At 31.0% G+C, this 23,628-nt stretch overlaps 2 protein-coding genes and 1 long non-coding RNA gene across 15 annotated transcripts in view; 2 read left to right on the top strand and 1 right to left on the bottom strand.

Moving 5' to 3' along the window:
• Window positions 1-6,698, top strand: part of LOC121126800 (glutaminase kidney isoform, mitochondrial) — a 97,380-nt gene extending 90,682 nt beyond the window's left edge. For all 11 annotated transcript variants that reach the window (XM_040722141.2, XM_071892085.1, XM_071892091.1 and 8 more), the window contains one exon: window positions 6,400-6,698. In XM_040722141.2, coding sequence (XP_040578075.1) covers window positions 6,400-6,517 — 118 coding nt within the window. In that variant the 3' untranslated portion in view covers window positions 6,518-6,698. The remainder of the gene's footprint in view (window positions 1-6,399) is intronic.
• LOC139906758 (uncharacterized) lies at window positions 74-18,414 on the bottom strand. The gene is made up of 2 exons (XR_011782639.1): window positions 17,875-18,414; window positions 74-2,697 (listed from the first exon to the last, which is right to left on the bottom strand). It is a non-coding gene; the product is annotated as an uncharacterized lncRNA (long non-coding RNA).
• Window positions 17,940-23,628, top strand: part of tn (tripartite motif containing protein thin) — a 100,266-nt gene continuing 94,577 nt past the window's right edge. The window contains exons 1-2 of one of the 3 annotated variants that reach the window (XM_071892080.1): window positions 17,940-18,056; window positions 18,126-18,359. Coding sequence is in view for 1 of the 3 variants with exons in the window: in XM_040722253.2 (XP_040578187.1) it covers window positions 18,104-18,359 (256 nt within the window). In the remaining 2 variants the exon portion in view is untranslated. Of the gene's footprint in view, window positions 18,360-23,628 lie in introns of all 3 variants that reach the window. The other 2 variants (XM_040722253.2, XM_071892081.1) reach the window with 2 other exon arrangements.

The raw sequence follows: 23,628 nt of genomic DNA, 5'->3' as shown, positions 1-23,628 counted from the left end.
TGGCCCACTACTAATTCTTATTTTCAAGAAGTATTATTTAGCCTTATCCCAAATAATTGATTTTTTAAAAGAATTGCATACGAATAAAGAGGTGATTTTTTAATTTTTTATTTAAGGATTGCTTTTCTAAATAAAAAATACCGATGGTCGAACAAAAAATTACAAATTAAAAAAAAAATTACAAATCAAGCCTCCAAAAAATATTTCTGCGATAGGCCGTTTGAAAGAGTTTGACATTGAAAAATTAGATTTGGCCTAAATTTAAAATAAATATTTATTTAATAGTTGTTTTTTTTAAACGCCATTTTGCATTAAGTTTAATTTAATAGGTGCTGTACCCTATTTGAATATTTCCAGTGACAATGCGAGCCATTATATTAAAAAGTGGGACTTTCTTGTTTTATTCATTGTGATTGTCCTCTCAATATCCCATAGATAAGACTTTGTAGTTTGTTATAATATCATGATAGGTTAGAATGAAAATTTTCAATTCCAAAAGAAATACATTTTGACTATTTTTTAATTGAATATTTATCCGTCCCCGATTGTAAATACAAAAATTCAATAATAATTCAAACAACTCGATATGATAGAGGTTGGATGGAATAATGAGAGAAGCTAAAATACGGAAAAGAAAGGAAATAGTTTTTTGATATCTACTTTACTCGAAGAAATTGAACAAAACGTTTTTCCTGGTTTAATTTTGGAATTTATTACAGTCCTATTTATATCTGATTAGAATTTATCCTGGGGATCGATAAAATTGCTCATATGAGTTCTAGTTCAACTCCAGCTAGAAGTAGTCTTGCAGAAAAGTTTTGAAGAACTTATATTTCCTCTATAAAAGGGAGTCATAATTGTTTTCATATTGGGGCCCCAACACCATATAGCTATTGATACTGATTGTGGTTTATAATTATTGCGATGCCATCTTCTTGGTAATTATTTGTTTTTATGTTTATCATAGTCACCTAAGATGTTCCTAATGTAAGGCCACATTTTTGCCAATTTTGCATATAAATGACACTAATATAATTATTTTACTAAAAATTTTAATGAATTCATAATAAAATAATAGCATTTACTTACATTAAAAGTAAAAATGAAAAGGAGCTGATATTCAAATAACGCCTATTTTCATTTAGGCCAGATATTTGTAATTTCAAACATCATATTATTTTCAATAATACATTAAAATTGATTATTTTCCATTACTTACCCATACAGCATACATTACCAAAGAATTATATAGTACTTAATCAAACTGAGCTTTAATGGGATTTAAATACTTAAGATATACACTGCTACCGTTATCATGGTTTTGTTTAATTCATTATCAATATAAATAAATTATGAGTTGTGTTATAAAAATGGAGTATAACAAATGATTTTTTTATAAGGCAAAAAATATTGGTGCACACACAGCCTTGGCCCCCGTGCCACTACCATATCCTCATCATCCGAATCTTCACCAGTATTATATATTTGATTGACATAGAATATGTATTTTATATTTTTAATTTATCCCAACTTTTATTATGAAATACATATATTACATGTAATATGCTCTATTACACAATATATATCGAAACCAATTTTAAGGCGAAACCAACAATTTTTTTTATGGCCTTTATTTCATAAAGAATATATATCATAACATACATATATCATGAAAAAATTTAACAAAAGGGAATACGAAAGTAAAAATCAAAAATAAACATTCAAGTTTAAAATCCTCCTCCTCAATTAAAGCTCATTTTCCCATTTGTATTCCTTTGAAATATAAAACAGCAAAAAATAATTTTCATAAAAAATATGGAAAAATTGAGAGAGCTAAAACAAATACGTATTTTTTTTTAAATTACTTTCTAAAATACACATATGGAGGAGTTCGACTTGTTTAGATGATATTAATTATTCATCATAGCACCTTATATTATTTTTCTTGTCTTTTCTTGTAATTTTCATATACAGGAATGATCATTTTTAATCAGGTTAAATAAATAAATTTTAATTTTAACATTGGTGACCCAAACGTGATATTATGGGTCCTTAAAAATCTCATTCTGATGGTCAAGCCCATGAACAAAAGTGCGTAGCGGAAGAGGTCAGCAACATAACTCTTGCAGTAGCAGAACTTCGTCTTCCAAAATTATCGGCGATGGATCCGGAAAATTGCTTTCGAAGAATTGAGTTGGATTTTTGATGAGGAAGATCAATGAAAATCAGACTAAATATTGTTTAATGGCTTCAGCATTACCTGGTGAAGTTTTTAGGTTGTCCGATTTTGGGTGCAGATTTTTATATAATTTCAGATTTAGAATTGATATTTTCAATAAGAAGTTATTCCGAGATGAACTGTGCTTCATTTCAGAAATATCAAAGACTCAAGAATTCAAATTGAAATATAATGATGTCTTTAATAATAAAATTTTCCAGCTCACGGAGTTAAACACCATATCGAGACGAAAGGTCCTCCTTGGTTGGCGAAATCACGCAAGCTAGACGGTGAGAAGTTAAATTTTTTACGAGATGCAATCAACGAATTGTTGAAGAAAGGAATCCTACGATCGTCTTTTTCTAATTTTTCTTCTGCAATTCACATTGTTCCAAAACCCAAAGGAAGGTGGCGAATGTGCAGCAACTATCGTCAATTAAATAGGATGACGGACCTTGATCGGTATCCCCTCCAAAAACCTAAGAGATTTGAGGGCTAATATAAAAAGTTTGACTGTTTTGAGTAAAATTGATTTACACAGAGTGTCTAACCAAACACCTATGAAAAGCACTTCAATAAATAAAACTGCAATCATTACGCCATTTGGTTTATATGAATATTTGAAGATGCCTTTTGTCATAAAAATGTTGTTCATACATTTCAGAGACTCATCAATTCCATTCTAATAGGAATTCCAAATGTGTTTGTGTACCTTTATGATATCTTTGCCCCTTCGGAGTCGATGGATAAACATTGGAGAACGTGAAACATGGCTCTATCAAGACTTAAAACAGCTGGTATGATCTTGTCTCATGAAAAATGTGATTTTTTTATGAAATCTGTAGACTTCCTGGGACATTCTAATTCATCAAAAGGTTTTAGGCCTCTAGAATGTAAGGTAACGGCAATAAAAAAAAAAAAAAAAAACTCCAATATAAAAAGAAGAACTTCAAATATTTTTGGCCATGGCACAATATTACTCTCAGTTGATCGAAAGATTGTCTCAATGGACAGTTAATTTGTAACCCCTGTTCAGAATAATGTAAATTTTAATTGGAATACAGAACATGAACATACCTTCCAAAGTATTAAAAATAGTTTGTGTAAAAGTACTCAACCTTCATTCAGAGATAGTTCATTGCCTTTAGCCCCGACGACTAATGTATATGATGCAAGGATGGGAACTGTTCTGGAGGAAAAGGTAAATGGACACTGGCAATCTCTAGCTTTTTGGTCTCGGCTCTTTCAACGACACAACAGAAATATTCTACGTTTGATAGGGAATTATTAAGTGTTAAGGAAAGTATCAAACATTTTCTATGAACATTGGATTGAGAAGTTTTTAAGGTTTTCATGGAACACAAACCTTTAGTGACTGCAATTGACATTCGCAATCCCTCTTGGAAACCAAGACAGTTCTGTACTTTTACATTCATAGCAGAATTTAATTATGATATCGAACACATTTCTGAAAAATTAAGTAATACATGAACCTAATTTACTTAAATTTAAACCTTCTTTTACATTTCTTTCCGGGAACCCTACTTGCTGGGTGTGGCAATGTTGACGCATTCCGTATGGCTGTATCATCTCTAGAATTGCTTCTAAGAATCGTGCATTCTGTACACAAGGACAATCATCCGAGATTCAAAGAAATGTTAAGGAGGGTTTCATTTTTTATGCTTTGCTTAATTTGCGAGCAGACGTCAGAAACTTCCCTTATGAGTGTTTAGCGTGTCAGAATACCAAACTTTCTAGAACATGAAAACCAACGTCGTCTTTTGATCCTCCATCTGAAATGCTTTCCTTCATTCACGTAGACATAGTTGGTCCATTCCCACTAATTCAGGCACAACGCTATGCCCTAACTTCTATGGATCGAAGGTGGCCAGACGTGAGACCTATTCCAGATATAACCTCCAAGTTTTTAATAATTTTACATTTACATTACCTTTTAGTAATTTAAATTTATTGTATGATCTAGAGGAATTAATTTCAAGCTCAATTATTTTATGGTCAGATTATGGTTCTGGAAGATAACTTGGCTTCTTTATGCTGGACAACACGGACAAACTAACCAGAGCTAAATCTATCCTTGATGAAATTCGCTCACTTCTCCAAGATTTTGCACTCCCTTCATTGATAACCTTTTACACATCTCCCAATTTTAGTTGAAAAATAAGTCTACTAAGCATAGACTTGTTTAGATTAATATTATGCTCTTTGTGCAAATTTACATTTAAATCACCGTTCAATATCATGGGTGTTGAATCTGTTTACTGGCAGTTAATAGTAGACTGTTGAAAAGAAGGGCACCTCTCGTTAGGACTATAAATATTTATTATCACGAAATTTTACCCATTATGGGTCACGATGATTTTATACCATTCATTAGAACGTGATAATTCTATTTCACAACATGGTATATCCAATTTTTTAGATACTAATGATAAAATTCCCTTTTGCTGTCAAAGCCAGTAAAAAAACAAACATTAAATGACAAAGAGAGGTAGAATGAGGAAAAGGTACCCTATGTCAGGGAAACACGTGTCTTAACAACTTGTAAACAGATTATATCTGGTTTCAATGAGAGTAAACGTTTCAATAAAGTATATGGAGATTTTCGTTCGTTACCCCCATCAAATAATTAAAGAAATCCCTTTTCTTATACCCATATTACTCTTGAAGTTGTTTCTCACAGGATCTACGAAAAAGTCACTGACTTTAGATTGGTGTCCCGGTTTACACAAAAAGTTCAAAATATTATTCATCATCAAAAGGAACCCAGACCTAATGAAACTCTAATTTTCCTATTTCTTCCTCTAAGAGTACTGAGTGGGGCAATTCTATTCTATTAATTCTGGTGTTTAAGAAAGTATTTTTGAATGCCCATATTCGATTTAAAATCATTTTGGAAATGGTTCCAAATAAAAATGTATGATTCTGGTCTGATTTCGTTGAAGAGAATTTAAAATTTCCAGAACTTTATTAAAAAGTATAGATTTAAAAATAAAGCAAAAACCAAGAATATGGTCCCTGAAGTGAGTTTCGGAATCCTTCCATTGCTTCCCCCTCCTTATAGAAGAATGACCCGTGTAAGTCTTATTTCTTTTAACCATCCATAGGGAACGAATGTAATGTCCCAATTCCTTTGATAAATCAAGATGTGATTTGCACAGTTTTGTATGACTACCACTTTTTCGCCTTTGCATACCTCATCAGAATGGACCACATCAAATTGTAAGGTAAAACTATTGTTGGGAATGATAACGCTCAGGTGGACATCCCTCGGTGTAATGTCAATTTAAAAACTTCTAACATCACTCTTATTGATGATAAAATCACTAGAGGGATCATTATTTGCAACCTCTCTATCTTGAGGAGCATTGCCTTTGTATTTAGAAAGGTCCTCCTCCTCAGACAACGAAGATGGTTCTTTGGAGGGTAATCGAATCAACCTTAGGATCATCATGTGGGAATTTGCTCTTGTCGTTAGTAGAGGTGACATGGTGCTCGAACCCGCTCATATTATTATGCTCAAGCACTCCCTCCTCCTCAGACACTGAATCAGGTTCTTTGGAAAGGGTAATAGCCTTAACATTAGAACTAATGTTATGATAGTATTTTTGTACTTCAGATGAAAGGCATTCTGAAATTGTTTTTTTAGCACTTTTACTCCCTACATAATGGTTTGTATCTGTGCAAACTTTAAAAAAAATAATATAAAGAATGGTTTAGAGAAGAAAAAATATTCAAGTGGAACTGTTGTTCGCTCAACTTTCATATTATTGTTAAAAATCCTTTGTCTAATTCTTTCTTCTTCTTTTTTTCTCTAAACTTTATAATCTTTTATTTTAAAAGTGTGCAAAAATACATCCAACATGCAGCAAGAATAATTTTAAAGTCTTTCTTTTTTCCTTTATATGAAGTAGTCGTTTGTTAGTCAAAAAATCGATTTTAGAACATTGCTATTTAAAGGCCACCATGGCCTTGACGGCCAACATAAATGTTACCAGAGAGTCTCTAGAGCCTTAGCAATCTGAATCATTAGATATAGCACTTAATAGATTTTGGAACAAGTCAAAAGTTTATTTACTTGTGTAATCTGATAAATTGATTAAAAAGAAATATGTAATATTTTTTATACAAGGTATTAGTAATTTTTTTATTTTTTTTTGTAGATGGGGATACACACCTTTATCAGAGGCAAAAAGATTTGAACATGAAATGGTGTACAGATATTTGGTGAAACATTGTGAAGATAATTGTTTAGACGATCTTATTGCTTCTTTGACATGAGAAAAATAATTTAAGCATTTCCACAATATCAATCAAAGAGACAAGATATGGATATTATGAAATAACATGTGTAATATTAATTATATATACATTAAATTACAACAAATTATTCTAAAATATAATTTGAGATCAAGTATGCATTTTCTGAATAATAAGTCAAAATAAATATATTATATTCTTATTCTTATTATTTTTTTAATTGAACAATCGAGATTTTTTTTTTTTTTTTTAAATATACCATTTTATTTAACATAAATATATAAACTAAAACTGATAATAACAATTTTAAATTATAATTAAAAGAATATAACGTATATACGTTGTATTCCCATTATTAACTTTTTTTTAAATATTTATTATTTAATAGGAAATTATTTATAAGATAGGTTGATTTATTTATATACAAAAGCAATGCCTTACTATTTCCTTCATAGTAGTTTATCCTGAAGAGAAATGTACATGTTGGATATGTCCTAAAATAATATTAGGTAAGTTACACACCGTCGGACACATCGAAGTTTATATACTTTGTATAGATATCAAGCGTTATGTTTGATATATTTTTTTAAATAAACACATTGATAAATTTGTTAGTTTGTATTAAAATATCGAATAAAGAGATTAATAAAAATTTCATATGAAATTTTTTAATTTCGGACGTTATTCGAATCATGTTCCTTAATTTCAGATACCATGAAATAGTAAAAATATATGAGATAAATATACATGGGAGTGCAAATACTGTTTGAATATTTATCTTTCGGGGGGATAAAGTTTGAAATACAACGTACATACTCTTGTAGGCAGGGAAATCCTTGAGATGAAGGATCTCATATTATTTTATGAGAACGAAGAGAGGGAGGAACAGACACACTGTACATAAATTAGAAGAAATTAGAAAAAGAAGAATCATCCCTCCTTTTATCGTATTAATAATTAATATTATATAAAGAATGAATATTATTATAAAGGATCATGTCTGGGTTTCCACCTCCGTCTCGAGGAAGAATATAATGTACCCAGTTCTGCAATATGATACTATTTATTCCATGGATACGTCCAATATCCGATTCACTGTTAAATCTCTACTCGGATTTTAACTCTAGCCAAGGATCAATAGAATCTTTTGGAGTCCCAGTTGCTTCCCTTCAACTCATGGAACTTTGGGAAATAATCAACTTTCCAAAGATTTGCTTTAATTCTCGTGTCTTGTTTGCTCCTATCGTCAACTCCAGAAAGTCAAATCCTTGTTTCCAAAACAATCCTATTTTTCATTGAGACTCTTCTATGTCAAAATTAAAATCATCCTGATAATTTGTTGTATCAATTAGGAAGAGAAATTGTCTCTAACTCTAAATCCTTCATTTACTTCAACAATCAAGAGTTATCATTTAGATTCTGATAGATGATGTTGAAGTCGATTTATTAATAAGTAAGGAAGTCTATGGACTACCTCGCACCTCGATAACTCTAATGTATTTAAGAATAAAAAAACGAAGCTGAGCTCCAACAGGATTAAAGAACTAATAAATTACAATTTGCCACTCTGTTATTTCTAAATTCAGTTTCTCATTGATTCAATGATTAAAGATTGTTAAAGATTCATATTGTCTAATTTTATTTAGTTTTATTATTGAATTAATTTTATTTTATTATAAAGAATTCATAAATGAATTCATTTGAGTTCTTAATTGATTGATTAGTTAGAATGTATCCCCTCGATAGGGTAATAATCCATTGGGAAAGGTAAAACATAATATTGGATAAAGAATCTTCTGCTGTCGCATATCTTTCCCTCAATAAAGATATTCATCCAAATGATTTCAAGATTCAACTCCCCACATTGACAATACTTCAAGAGGAATAGTTCCGTTAATTCAGTTAAATTTAATGTTGGTATGATAGCCTGTTAGGGGATCCATGACAATTATTTATACTTGAAAACGAAATGTTGATAATTTCCCAAGTTGATGAGTAGGAGTGAAGCGTCTTGAACTCTAAGAGACTCCATACGATACTTGGACACTTCTAATTCGGGATGGGATTAATGACATTATCCTGCCGAAGTGTATCTGTTATATTCCGAGATGGAGTTGGATGCATGGATATAAACATGATCCCTTTTATTAATTATTAATAGGATTGATGTAAGGGGTAAGGGAGTTGAATGTACCGTATGTATCTTCCTCCTTTTCTTCTTTCTGATCAACAGCTATTTGAATGATTTTATCTTTGGTATCTAGCAATTTATATGGCTATTTAGTGAGCTATTTGTTATTTTATTCAATTAAAAAGACTGTCCGATAATATGAATTTGTCAATTATTTGGTTCATATTAAAAGAAAGCAATTATTTCGCAAATAACATAACAAAAATCCAGCAAATAAATAAAATACTAATGTCTAAACTTCTATTGAACTCAAACATATTAATTTTTTCATATAACCAAATGGAGAAGAAATATCTTCTTATTATGACACATTATAAAATATAGAAGTGTTGAATTTTAACTATAAATAATTAAAATCTCGAACTTTAAACTTTTATTTCCCAAAAACTATATCATCAATCGATTCGAAATTTTTCAGGATGATTTAAAAATGTGTGATGATTACGTAACAATCTCTTTTGATATTCTTGATTGAAGTACTAAAGAATTGTTGCAACTTAACCGTTAAGTGTCTGACAATTAGAAACGTCCCACGATGTGTAACGTCTTTTGTAAAGGTTTAAAAATAATATACAAACCATATATCAAATATCCACACTAACCTTTAAGTTATTATATTTATATAATAACTATTACATTTCTATGAAGAGAAAGATAATAATAAAATTCAAATGGTATGCCTGACAATTTGAAGATTGCATTGGACGAGAGTAGCCTAGCAGTCATGAAGTTTAATTAAATTAAATTGAAGCAGCTATTAGACGAAAGAAATAAACAGAAGTCGAAACCCTATGAAGCAAGGACATAGGCAGAAATGATTCCGTTTTCAATCCTAAAGTTTAATCTGAGTCCAACAAGGGGATACACTAATAACTTCCCGACAAATCATCATTGTTACTTTCCGTCTTGCATGACCACATATACAAGGTATTACTTTAGACTTAGATGTTTTATGATTTTGAGAATGATATTTTATCATATTATTCAAATTATTATTTTGTGGAGGATAATTTCTTTGGAAATGTGTGCCCACTACGACCGTTGTTGTCTAATCCGGCTTTAGTCAAGTTCATCATTTCCTATGTAGAAAGTGCCTTCGACAAAAGTGAGGAGGTATTTATCACTAAGGACAGATTGAATAAAAAGGACGGTGACACCGAACAAATTACCGAAGATATATTCTCTGAAATGTTTAAAAAAATACAGATAGCAATCAGAATATTTTCCAAGTCCTTCACAAATCCTCAAACATCTAAGTAAATTTGCCTCCCGTTCATATAACAACATTAATAGAATACCCTGAAACCCACGTATAAAGGAAAACCATGTGCAGACACTTAAACGAAAATATTTTTCCCAAAGAAACAAATATTTGATGATAATTAAGAACGTTCAACGGGCAAGACAACAAGTTTACAAAAAGAGTAGGTGCACTCCTGTTGTCTCTTCACTTTTCTATTTCCTTTTCTTTTCAACTTCAATCGTAAAAGGAAAGAAAAAGTACAGGGAGGACACATCAAGGGGTCAACTAGGGAATACAAAAGCAACTGGAAGTGCATCTGAAAATCGCAATCACTTTTTTTCTACAAACAGATGGCATGACTCTTTCTTTGTTTTATAAATTAAAAAAAAAAAAAAAAAAGGAAAACGTGTAACAAAGGAGACGTGGGTCACAATAGTTCATTAATTATTTTAGTTATTACTTAGTTAATAATAAATCATGTTGTACAAGTATTCTACACCTGGATTAAAGCACGGATTCATTTCAAAGGATCCGGATTTGAGATTTCACAAATTCCCAATAAAAAAGCTTAACCTCCATCGATAATTATCTTTCTTAGGAACAGCAATAATTCACAAAAATATATATTTATATATAACGTATAAATTTTTACTTAGTTATATTAGACTAATTATGTAAGTATTAGCTTAGTTCTTAGTGTTGGGCTAAGAAAATAGAGAAGTCTAGGTCAAGTTTACCGTAGCAAACCCCAAAGGTATCCTTTTTTACCATGACCTCTTGTTCATTGTGTTTGACAATGCTCGTTCCTTTTTATCATTATCGAGGATCATCTTAATCGGTAAACAGTTAAACATAACGTTACCAGGAGTCATTTTCGTCATGCTCTGTGCGTAGTAAAACACATGCCTTTCAGAGGAGTGTCTCACATAAGTAATACTTTTTTCCTTAATCTCTACTTTATCTAACATATCAGAAACATAAGGTATTATTGCTAATGTCCGGTATCTGGCACTACTGTTTTCTTCAAAGGCTCTAATAATACAAACCCCACTCAGTATTCAGCCATGATATAGTCAGGAATGACAACTTTGTCGAACATCAATTCTACTACGAGTCCAACAATGACTTACACTTATAACTATATAACAAATCCTCAGGGCTACTCTTTGTCTTTCAAGCACTAGTGATTGTTCTATACTTATTGTTGTCTTACTTATATTGCATAACTAAGTGATATGGATTTCACGTGGAAATGTCCTGAAAAAGGTATGGCTTCTTAAAACCGAACTTCAAATATTCCTGACTGATGAAAGCCAATCTTGCAGATAAATCATGAAATCTAACCTGATTAGCTCTTCTTAGGTACTTAGTTGACACTCCCGTCTTAGAATGGTAAAAAAAAGTAATGTATTTGTATTAAAGCCTAAGTATTGGAAACAATACTAAATGCCAATAAGATTGCTGTCTTTCCAGATCTGTCACAGTCTTAGTGACATGAAGGAACTAGTCACAAGGCAACTAAGCAAATTTAGGGAAAGGTTCTACCACTACTTTTCATAGTCTGATTCAGATACTGTCAGCTGGATTGTAAATTATTTCAAATGTGAACTTGCTGATTTTCCTGAAGAGTTTAAATGAGTAAATTAGGTTCAAACACTGAAATAAGCATAGAATTAAAGGCCAAGGATGGCCTCTCAAGCTTTTGGATGTTAAAAGCTGCAAGGGCTTAAATACCTGTACATTTGGAGACGAATAAAATGCTACTACCCATTGCAACAACTTACCTTTGCCAAAAAAGTTTTTCTACACTTGTAAATCTCAAAACGAAATAAAGAAACCGTTTGGATCCTGAACACAGCATCAAAGTAGCAGTGATATAAAAGATCCCTGATATTGAAACATTGTATCAATGATGAAATACAATCATTTTTCCACGGCCAGAGAGCTGATAAAAATTAAATATTCAAATTTTCAAAAAAAATCATTAGATTTCTTTCAGCTCTTGAATAGGTTTCAGGCCCTCAAAAATTTCAGATGAGGTTCAGATTTTTCTCAATATATTATGCTAATGTTTGTTCCTTAATTCAAAAGTCTTGTCCAATATGAATAATCCATCATTTCGAATGATATTATAATTGATAACGGATAATTATATGATTGGCACTTATACCATTCCAACCAATGTCGTGCTCTTAATATATATTATAGTGGTGATAGGTAACAGTTTAAAATAATCTTTCCATTTAACCACATAGTCACTTTTCCTTATATTTTCCCTTTACAATTTTTTTATCTGCCATTTTTCCCTTGTATACAAATTGTATTCCTGCCCTTTTGGAAACAGAGCATAAGTTTAATAAATTTTATAAATTCTTTTAAATAAATTTTTTTAAAAACCTGTGAATTACAATGAAAGTGATTTTTAGAGAGTTTTCAGTCTGATGTTACACATAAATGTACCGAAAAGATTTCTTTTGATAGAAAATCACGTCAAGTATATTAAGATAACGAAGTGGAACATTGAATTATTAAACGTTGGAGATTTACGAAACGAAGATAGTTAAATGATCTAATAAATTTATGTAACTATTATTATAATTAATCATTTAATAAATTACATTTTTAGGTACTTAAATTTGGCTATTGGAACCGTTTTCTACGATGATGGATGCAAATTTGGGCGTTATATACGTTGACAGCTTTAATAGTCTTTCAAATTTAAAATTAAAGTAACAATTTCTAATTATTTATAAATATTATTACATTTAAAACTTATGGGTTGAATCAGCTATCTTCATAGTAAATCTCTATGTTTGATTTGATTATCATATTCTTGACGTGAACCTCCGTCAGACTATACTTTTTAGGTACATTAATGTCCAACATGCCACTGAAAACTCTTTCAGAATCAAAGTTAACAATAGGAGTGTTTTTGTATTTTAAAAAAACTCGCTATCGTGATTAATGGTTTCAGCTAGACATTCTCTCAATTTAATGTATCCCTTGTCTTTCTCTATTCCCTCCTGACAAATAGTTTTGAAAGGTTCAACATGAATATCTTGGCATAGATTTTCAATGATACACTTAGGAGTAGTGGTAATCTCTCTTTCAATGCTTTAATGGTTAGCTGGATTGGATTCAAATTTTGTTGAATAAACATTATTTATGACAAAAGTTGATCATTCTTCAAAATATCTTTTTTTTTTTTAGATTGTATTTTTGTTTTCAGCTATAACATTAATATACTATTTGACTGAATTGATGTGCTTAGCGTAATATTGAATTGGTTTATATCACCGGAGTTCTAAAAAAATATTTTCTTCAAAGATAATAGTGTTTGTATTTTAGAAGTAATCAGGACAGAGCGTATATATTCTATTCAGACTATAAGCACAACTGATGTGTAACATAATTGGAAAATGTTATTTAATATTTTTGGCTGCTTTAATGCAATACTCTGCTCCATTGACAATGAAAAACTTCCCTATTTTGTTCTCTGAAATCAGAGGAACGTTGCTTATACTTATTACAGTAACACATGTAATCATTGTAGTCCTTTCAAATTAATGAAATAAGGACGACACAAAAAATTACCATATTAATGAACAACCACCACTGCAGTCGTGTGTTGAGTCTGTAGTTTCTTCTAATTCAATAAATATATCCTTATTGTAAAATTCCTAATGGATCTGGAATAACACTTCTTTACTTCGAGACTCCATTTACTTGGTAATGTAGAAGCAAGAGTAAATCCCTTTTCTAGTGTACATCTTGTGTACAGAAACCACTCGTATCTGTTGTGAACTTCATTTGGAGATTATAATACGTTCTAGCTATCACTTATTAATTTCTTAGTTGCTATATTCTTTCATTCTAGCTATGAGTGAAGAAAATTAAAAGATATATCTAGGAACTTATTCTCAAAAAATGAAGTTCTTAACCTGTTAATCTAAGAATTAGTTTATTCATATGTAATTTATTTTTTACGCCATATAATTAATAATTGATTGACGCAAGAGTAATTTCAAAGAACTATTGTATAATTGTTAATAAAATATCGTTGTAGACGGAAATTTGACTAAAATGGTTAAATATTGTTCTGCTTACGGTTGCTCCTTTTTGGATAATGATTCTTCATCTGGATGTAGTTTTCATAGGTTTCCTAGATATCTAAGTAAAGCTTAGATAGAAAATCATATCCCCAAATCAATTTCAAGTTTCGTTTTCTTGTATAATAATAGAGATTCGGGATAAATGGGGTAAGGCTGTCCTTCGAATAAACTTCCTACCGTCTTCTCATTCTGTAATACGCTCTGATCACTTTTTGCTGGAGGAATATTTAAACAACCAAGATGAAGAATGTGTGAGAACCATAAGGAAATTAAAATACAACAGCGTTCCTAACAAGTTTAATGACTGTTCAAACACTATTAATCAACACCATGGGATAAAGCGTCGATTTTTAAATTGCCAAACTGAGGATGAGAATCATTCCGTTAATAGTAATTTTCTCATTATTCCGATGGAAACCGAAAATGAGATCGATAACAATCGAATAATAAGTTTAGACCATGCATATGCATTTCCATCTGATATTAATTTTTTGAAAACCAAATGTGATAATTTGCAATAACTATTGGACTAAAGCCAAGATCGTAAAAAAAAAAAAAAAAAAAAGATAGGGAACTTCGTCAGGCAAAGTTGAAGGTAGCTGCAGCTACATTTAAGTTGAACAAAATTAAAGATACCATACCAATTGTTAACTCCTCACAATATTTTTGTTCTTGAAGACCGCTTCACAGTTGTTCAATTATGTACAATTAATAGGTCGGAGGAGAGTGAGAACAAAACTACTCCTTTCTCCCAAGAAGTTAAGGATTTTGCAATAACTCTAAATTACTACAGTCCAAAGGTGTTCAAATACGTTTCTCAATTTCTTAATCTTCCAAATTAATGGTCCATTCAGAGGTATGTTGGAAATATAGACTGCTATCCTGGGTTTCAAGTCCCTGTATTCGAAGAATTGAAACTTCGTAATGTGGACCCAAATTTTCAAGAAACCAGTATATGTTTGGATGGGATGTTCATAAAGGAAATGATTGAATTCGACGGAAAGTTAGGGAAGTGTTTCGGTTACCTTGATTATGGAGGACAAAGCAGTAGTAGGGAAGAAATAGCAGGGAATGAATGCATAGTGGGCATACTTGTTGGTTTCAAAAGCTTTAAGAAAATACCTGTTGCATACTTCCTTATTATAGGAATCCAAACAGAAATTCTTGCAGGAATTATACGCGAAGCAATAATCTTTAGCTTTGGATCAGGTGTTATGATAAGGTATGTCTGCATGGATGGTGATATATATAATATACCAGCATTCAACGCACTTGTGTGCTATCTTCAACCAAATGTAAAAATTTAAGTCGTAAATGTTTATCAAAATTTTAAAATATTAAACACATGACAACAATATTTCCTAATCCTTGGACAAATTCCACCATAGTCGCTATTTGTTATCACATTGGTAAAATGTAAGGACTTTGTTTGCTGAATACAAAAATATTGTCCGGCCCTATAAAGGAATTATAAGATGGTCATACCTGGAGAATCTTCATCTTCTCCAAACAAGACATGACCTTAGACTTGGGAATAAAGCGCAAAATGACAGTAAAACTGGCCCATCCAGTTAATGTCAGATTCAGTTGAGAGGTCATTTAAGTGGGCTCATGATAATTTAAGTTGTGTATTCGAAAGTGAGGACGTTCTACTGACATCAGAATTTTTGGAGCCGCTCCAAATATGGGTTTGACATAAAGGCAGCACTATCTTAGACTAATATATTACGTGCAGAAGAAATATTTCATAGATTCATTTAAATGTATGAGGTGCTTAAGAGGAATCATGGTATTTGAGTTATTGATTCCAGGCGTCGCACTGGTCTGCTAGATCTCATTTCCTCTATCTTTTCTCTCAGGCATCTCATGAAATCTGGAGATATAAAATTGGAGTATATTTGCTGCCATAAATTACAACAACATCACCTTGAACACATTTTTGCTGCAATTAGGCAGATAAATAGTTGGCGCTATAATCCTAGTCTTCAACAATTTCGTTTTACATTCAGGTAATAATAAATGTAGTATTATTTACTTCACATATATCATATTTTTAATTTTTATAACTTTTTAAGGATTATTGCATTGGCAATCCAAAGAGAGGCCTAAAAGTGCCGTCTGACTCGATGTGCCATCTTCCTTTCTTTGGGGGAGAGGATATTAAGGACATGCTGTGACTCACTTTCAAGCATCGATCTCCACAAAAAAACTCAGGATTGAAGTCCTAACAAATAGCGATATGAATAAAATATTCGGAAAGTTATCGACACATGCCTTGGAAACTTCAGAAAGTGTCGATCATCACTACCTTACATTGGTACATTTCATTTCCAAAAATATATGATCCTTCGTACCAAAAAAGTAGTAAAAGACTTGGTAATTAGGTGTAAAATTGGAAAATATGTAGGTCACTTCATAGTTTTAGATTTTTTCAAAATTAATAATACTTTATTTTTATAAATCATATGATCATTCAGTTAGTAAATATAGGTAAAAAATTCTTATTTAAAAAGCGATCTTAATTATTTAACACTAAGATTTTGTTAAGATGACCAAGAATACAAATTCTGTGAAACCTTTAATTATTCCTCAAGATAAGAGAATAAAAGTAATTATTTTATTGTCTTCAATTTAAATAAATTAAATTAATATCTTCGTTCAACAGGCATTCTGCTCTTCTAGAAATATATTATATAAAATTTACCTTATATATGAATAAAGTCATATCTCTGGACTAGGTTTATAACAGGGCTGCGGAGTCAGTACATAAAATACTTCAACACACAATTTAAAAAAAAAATATTTTATAACCTATACAATTACTATTGAGTCATTTGAGTCTATAGACTATAAATATAGATTTAATTTATGTATGTAGGTAGTTATTACTAATAACTTATTAGTTGTATGTATTAAATAATTAGCCTAGGTATAAAAAAATATTTGGAATATAAGATATTTAACAAGATGAACATCAATCAACAGATGAAATTGATCAAAATATATCGATTGCTAATGCATTCATAAGTTTCGGAACATAATTTATGTACTCGTAACTGAGAAACAACAATACAAACAACTCTAATTTCAACATTACTTTTTATTCTGATGACATTGACTATTCACAAGACCAAGTCAAGAACTAACATAAATATTGGCTTTTATTTACATAAAATTATGATAATTTTTGTAGCCTAGTCCGTACAAATTTTTAGACTCCGACTCTGCAGCCCTGCTATATAATACTAGGATACATATTATTCAAAAAAAAAAAAAAAAAAAAAAAAAAAAATGTGACGTCATTTCATTGAACGTACCCTCACTGTCAGCTAGAGTGTATTACTCACTCTTTTGTGCACCTTGTCGCCTCTATTTATTTCTTTCTATATGGACGGATGTAAGTTCTTAGGACCGTTGAATGGTAAAAAAGATTGGACTGATAAAAAACAAACAAAAAACTGAAAGGGACAGGGAAAAAAGACAGATAAGGCGATCAATCCTAGGACTGATCCAACACTAGCACTTATCCGTTGTAATTATCATTAGACATGATAGTTTGTTCTTACTAGAAAATACTAATAGATTAACGAACAAGCATAATATGAGGCAAGGGCATAATTCCATCATTATTCCAATAGAAAACAAACATTTAATGCATTTTATAGTAATAAATATTGAATATTTTGATTTAGAAAATTCAAAGGGTACATCAATTTGAACAAAAAAACAAAACAATAACCTCATTTATTTATATATTAAGGCGAAATATCTCTGATACAAGATGGTTTTAACTCAAAATGTCCTAAGGTGAAATGGTTTAATGCAAAATTACCTGGCACCATCTTGTTCATCCTATCGACGAGGTTGCACGTTTTAAACTAGTATCAACCCATATATATATGAAACAATATTGACCTCTTTTCTTTTCTCTTCTTCAATTTTCCTCTTTTATATAGTGGGTAGGAGACGAACTTAAAACATTGTGACTGTTCAATGGATGATCTGCTTGTGATTGTAAGGAGAAAACTGTGTCAGTCGCCCTAACCCCCTTTTTTTCAATTATGTCTTACGTTCCTGCTGCAGAATTAAGTTCGAGGTCGGATCTACTAAAATCAATACAAGAAGGAAAGAGGTTACGAAAGACTGTTACAAATGATCGTTCAGCTCCCAATATTTCTTCAGATTCGAGATCTAAAACTTTGAGTTATGGGGATGTAAACAAACGGTTACCAGGAATAAGAGGCCTTTTTGCCGATGGAGCTGAAAAAACAGGATTGGATGAGTCGAGCTCATATAGCAGAAAAGTGATTCCTTTAAGTATGAAAGTCTCTTTTTCTCGTTTGTCTTTTCTCTTGTGTTTTCTATTTCCCTCTTCTCTACTTTTTGTCCTCTTCTCTCCTCTCCTCAGCTGAGAGGAAGTGGAGTGGACGGCAAGAATGGGATACAACTGGGGGTACTTTGATCAGTTCCATCACTTTATAGTTGATGCCAAGCACTGTCACCCAAAATGCCTCGTGACTTATGCTGACAATTGGTAGAATGTTTGTGGGAAGTGCAGCTCAGCTAGCATGACATTATACAGATATTAACTTCCACTATTTCTAGCAAGGACATAGTAAGGAATTACTCCAACAAGGACTTCCACTCATTACTCCCCAACAAATCATGAATGTCGTCTCATTCATGAGCGCACGCACTAGTCATTTCTTCATACTTAAATGTTATCTCTTAAAGAATAATTATAACCAGGAATATTATCTAAACTGCAGTGAGCGTAAATTAAAAAATAAAAGTATATGTAAGTGAGATATGAATGCTCTTATTTACTATTCCTCCCCATTTTGAAAATTATAACATATTAGAAAGCAAGGAACACCATAGTTTTTCTAGTGATTTCTATCAGTAGAAATGTCGTCTCTCAATGTTACTATATTTTTATGGCATCTCAAGCAAGGTTTTATGTTCACCGCAATTTATACAATATTCACAGCACTAGTTATTCACTGAAAAGGGGAATGAGTAAAAATGTAATTATAAACTACATGTCACAGTGTATGAAATAATAGTATCTCATTGGTAGCCTGCTTATTCTATAGGAATGATAATGTTTACTTTTTCTGATTCACTGTTCCTGTCTTATCATTGATTAAGTTACGTCTTTATGGATAAGGCAGGCATTGCTCTAAATTACTCTCTGTAATGCTTGTGAAGTAGTAAAGCATATGCATTGCCTGCATGTAATACAAAAAGGCAAGCTAATTGACGTCATAAATATAAACATTATTTTACATAGTTATGACGTTTTTTGTCTTCTTTATTTTTTTATCTACCAGCGGCAGTTCTAATGATTTAAACGCCTTGGTTGAACGAGTTATACAGATTGCCTATTTAAACAATTAATTTACAGACACCAAGAGAAAGTTTTTAGTTACGTCTCCAGAAATGTGTGCATTCGGTGTGTAAAAATTCATACTTACATTTTGACTTGAACATGTTAAGAGTAGAAGTTAATTTTTACACGCCGAATACGCTCATTTTCTCTTCTTTAGTAATTGACAATAAGTAATAAACAAAAAAGTTAGAACTGATCAAAGTATGATTGCCAACTATTCTCTTTCTTTCCTTAAACTTATTCATTTTTGACATCTATGTGTTTCTCAAGAATTTTTCATATCACTGAAAAATGTATAGCGTGCACGCCATGCACCTGTTAAGTGTACCTCAATATATTATAGAAATGGTATTTTTGTTGGAAAATTTAAAATTCTAAAATAATTCTAAAAATTAAGAGTTTTGTAATATGCATTAAGTATATTGTTTTTAATGCTTGTAATGACTGCCAATTGTCACGGAAATGTTTCATGGTGCGATTTGAATTAACATATATAATTTGTGTACACGTATAAAAATTAACAAATCATAATCTTGCAATCTCAACCCTTTTCCTTTCGAAAAGAAAGAGGTTTTCGGATTTAAAAATGTTTCTTGTTAGAGAGAGTGAAGATGCCATTTTAATAATTATCGTGACATTTCCATTCCTACAAAGAAGGCTTACTTTAAATAACAGTTAAATAAGAATTTATTGACATTATAAAGAGGAACAAAAACTCAACATTTTTTTTTTTACTTGCAAAAACAAAAAAGAATAATGTCGAAAAATATTCCTCGATTACTGGTTTAATTTTCCAAATATTACAAAAGTTATGAAATAAAATATTCCGGAAATTGAAAATTCTATACTTTATTTTTTTTTTTTTAATTCTCAAAGTGCATCGCTTTGTACCATTTCTTCTTAAAAATTGCAAATTGATGTTTGATGAAAAAATGAAGAAAAGGACAGATATTTCAGTAAAAATATCAATTTTTAAGTGTCATATTTATATGCGAACGAATTTCCAGATAAATTATTTATAAACTTTGTTTAATCCCCAAATCCAATACCCCATTGGAAATTTTATTTTTTTGCATCTTAAAAAAAAAAACGAAAGTGCAATTTTCACCGATTTTTTTCTTTTTTTTCCTTTTACTTTTTTTATTTTGAAAAATTTTGATAACGTTTTTATTCGTGTAGTTTTTCTTTTCTTTGAAACACCAGTCTAATTCAATCGCCGTCTATTATAATTACGTCTTGGAAGAGAGAAATCATCCCCCTATCCCCATCCTTGAGCTCTAAGAAACAATTTCTGTGTTTTTGGTATAGAATAAACCCCCTTATATGCCCCTCCCGGAGAATAGGTATACCCGTCTTAGCCTGAAGAGGTTTAAAAGAGGCAATCATGCTAAATTTCATCCTAGGTCTAACGGCGTTGGTACTCATTAAGGACACACAAACTATTATATATATACAGACTATTTAAGTATGAAGATTCCCCAATAGTATGAAGGTAAGAGAAAAAGCTAGGTGCGTGGATGGCAGTACTAAAAATGTATACTACCATCTGTCAATGATATTTTTCCTTATTTTTACCCATTTTTGAGGGAAAATGTATTAATATTTTCGAAAGATTATACTCTCATTTTAAATTCTTATTTTGTGGGAGAATTTTTTAATACAGTTTTAGAATCAGAATGATATACCTGTTTTATATTCTCATAGACTTAAACAATGAAAAACGTAAAAATACATGATAATTTATGTTATACATATATTGATTGAAGACATTTATTTAAAAACTTACAAATCGTCGCCTATTACAATCTACGGCTTCGAACACATTTCTTTTCTTAGCTCTTAAGTTATTGTGTTTGCATAGTCAGCCATCAATTTTATTCCTCTCTCTCCTGTGTCTTTTAAACACCTGAATAGTATTGCTTTTATGTAGTCTTCATTTCCTGACCATGATGCAACAGGCTCTTGAAGCCAATGTGAACTTATGTTCTGTATGTCTAAAAAAAGATGCAATTATGGACTAACAAGAATATCTTATTTTAATTTTTTTCGTTCTTATCTTAAATAAAGGTTTGCATTTTCTAAAGCAGTCAGATTTTTAGTCGAATATAATTTCAGGGATATATTCCTCTTAATAATCATCTAAAACATTACTGAATATTGGTAATAGAACGACCTCCTGTATCAAATACAACTTGTTATTATGAAGCTTCTTCATGAAGACCTAATTTTTTGTCAATTTGCTGATCAATAACATGTCTTGGTAAATTTTAAGTCATTGGCAAGAGTATCTGCTGCAAATGCTGAAGGGATCCATATTGGTTTTTAAGACAAAGTAAGTAATGAGTTTATCCTATCCAGCTTTTTCATTGTAGAGGAATTCCATATCAAATCACCCCAGGCCTTATACAAAGTTTCTCAGATTTTCTTCATTTTTAGATATGTTTTACCTCTTATTGTAAAAACTCCCCTACCAAAATTTGAAGACATTACAATGTGGGGTTCCCGGGTTATTAATGTTTTCGTTTAGGTTACTTACCCAATTATGTAGTGGTTCACATTAGGACCTGAAAACTAATTAAGCTTATATTTGGAGAAGTACTCACAGAAAAAATGCGACATGTGTTATATTTTTTTATATGTAGAATTTAAAAAAAACACATTAAAACACCCATAAATGAAGGTATTAGCTTCGAAAAATACTATTTCTGTGTCAGTGACAGCACCCTGCTCTGTGTTCCATATCTCAAAATACTTTCTTTTCTTTTTTTTGACAATTTTTTTTCTATATACTTAAAACTAACTATATGGAAAGTTTGGTGTTAGGAAAATGTCTATTAAATGCAAAATTAACAATTTTTAATCAGTTTGAAATCTACTAAAAAAAAATTGTTTTCTGAGACAAAATCAAGTATTAAAATTTGCTAGGTTTCGGAGTAAAATCATCTACTTGGGGAAGAATATGAATAAATAAACTACTGGTAAAGTGAATCACTATATTGTATATTTAGTATGTATATTACATTCAGAATTAGTCAGATATTAGATAATTAATATAAATTTACTATAAAATAAAGTTCCAGTAGTTAGTTTCCATCAGTCAGTATTGAACGTCACTCAAAATTCTTAAGAAAGAACGGAAGTGCCCTCATTTGCAATTGAGCGGGAGGGCGCTCATTCCTTTAAAAAAGCAAGTGCGAGAGAGAAACAAAAATTATTCACTGAGCGGCAGCGCGTTCAGAATTTCTGGAGCAGACTAATGATCTGCAAATATTTATCCTAAAAATATAAAAATAAGGTATTATCTCGATCATCATGAGCCTCTTTACCCAAAGAAAAAATTCAAATAAATTGAATTTTCACAGAGATATTCAATATATAAACTGGCATACAACAATAATGGAAGGAAAAAAGGTTCAATTGGTGTAAAATTTGGTTAAATATGCTCTGAAAATTATAGAATTAAAGCAGTGTCTTTACTTAGTCAGGATTAAGAACTAATTTTGCTGAGATGTGCAATCAATCCTAACGATTTAATATCTGATATTTGTGAGAATCACTTAGTCAAATTTATTAAAATGTCTGATCTTCATCAGAAGAAAGGCTGTGATACATTTGGAAAACACAAGAAAATTATAAGAGTACGTAAGAGAATTAATATGTTACTGGAGTCTGATTGTGTCAACACCTCATTTTCTGCTCAGCTGTTATGGTGTATTATGCAAGTGCTATTCATTTTGTACCTTGTTTTGTTGACATCTTCTCACCTTTCCCTTCCCCCCAATTTATTCTTCCCCTTCAAATAATATAATAAATTTGAATTATTAGGTGGTCTATTTCCGGTTTCTTTAGAGGAACATAAATAGTTGCAAACTCGAGCCTATAATCTTGTTCTCAGGAAGAAACTTTGCAAAACAAAGCTCAACCAAGTTCAGGAACATCACGAAAGTGGCGAAGAAGATAATACCAATGATGTAGGTGATTCTGAATACACATTACTGAACGACCTTAGCAGTATTAATGAAAGTGGCCGGTATATCACCTATCAAAAAACTGTGTAAAAGCAACACCCAAAAGTAAATCTGAAGCAAAATAAAAACTAAAATCACTGAAGATAAAAATTGACAATCTTTAACAGACTATACTAGCAGATGCCACCACAAAGTCAACATTTGAAAAAGCTAGACATTTTGATGA

The sequence above is a fragment of the Lepeophtheirus salmonis genome, chromosome 12 (genome assembly GCF_016086655.4).
Source record: "Lepeophtheirus salmonis chromosome 12, UVic_Lsal_1.4, whole genome shotgun sequence".
Classification (NCBI taxonomy): Eukaryota; Metazoa; Arthropoda; class Copepoda; order Siphonostomatoida; family Caligidae; genus Lepeophtheirus; species Lepeophtheirus salmonis.
The sequence above is the reverse complement of the archived record's forward strand: the minus strand, read 5'-3'. Positions and strand labels throughout refer to the sequence as shown.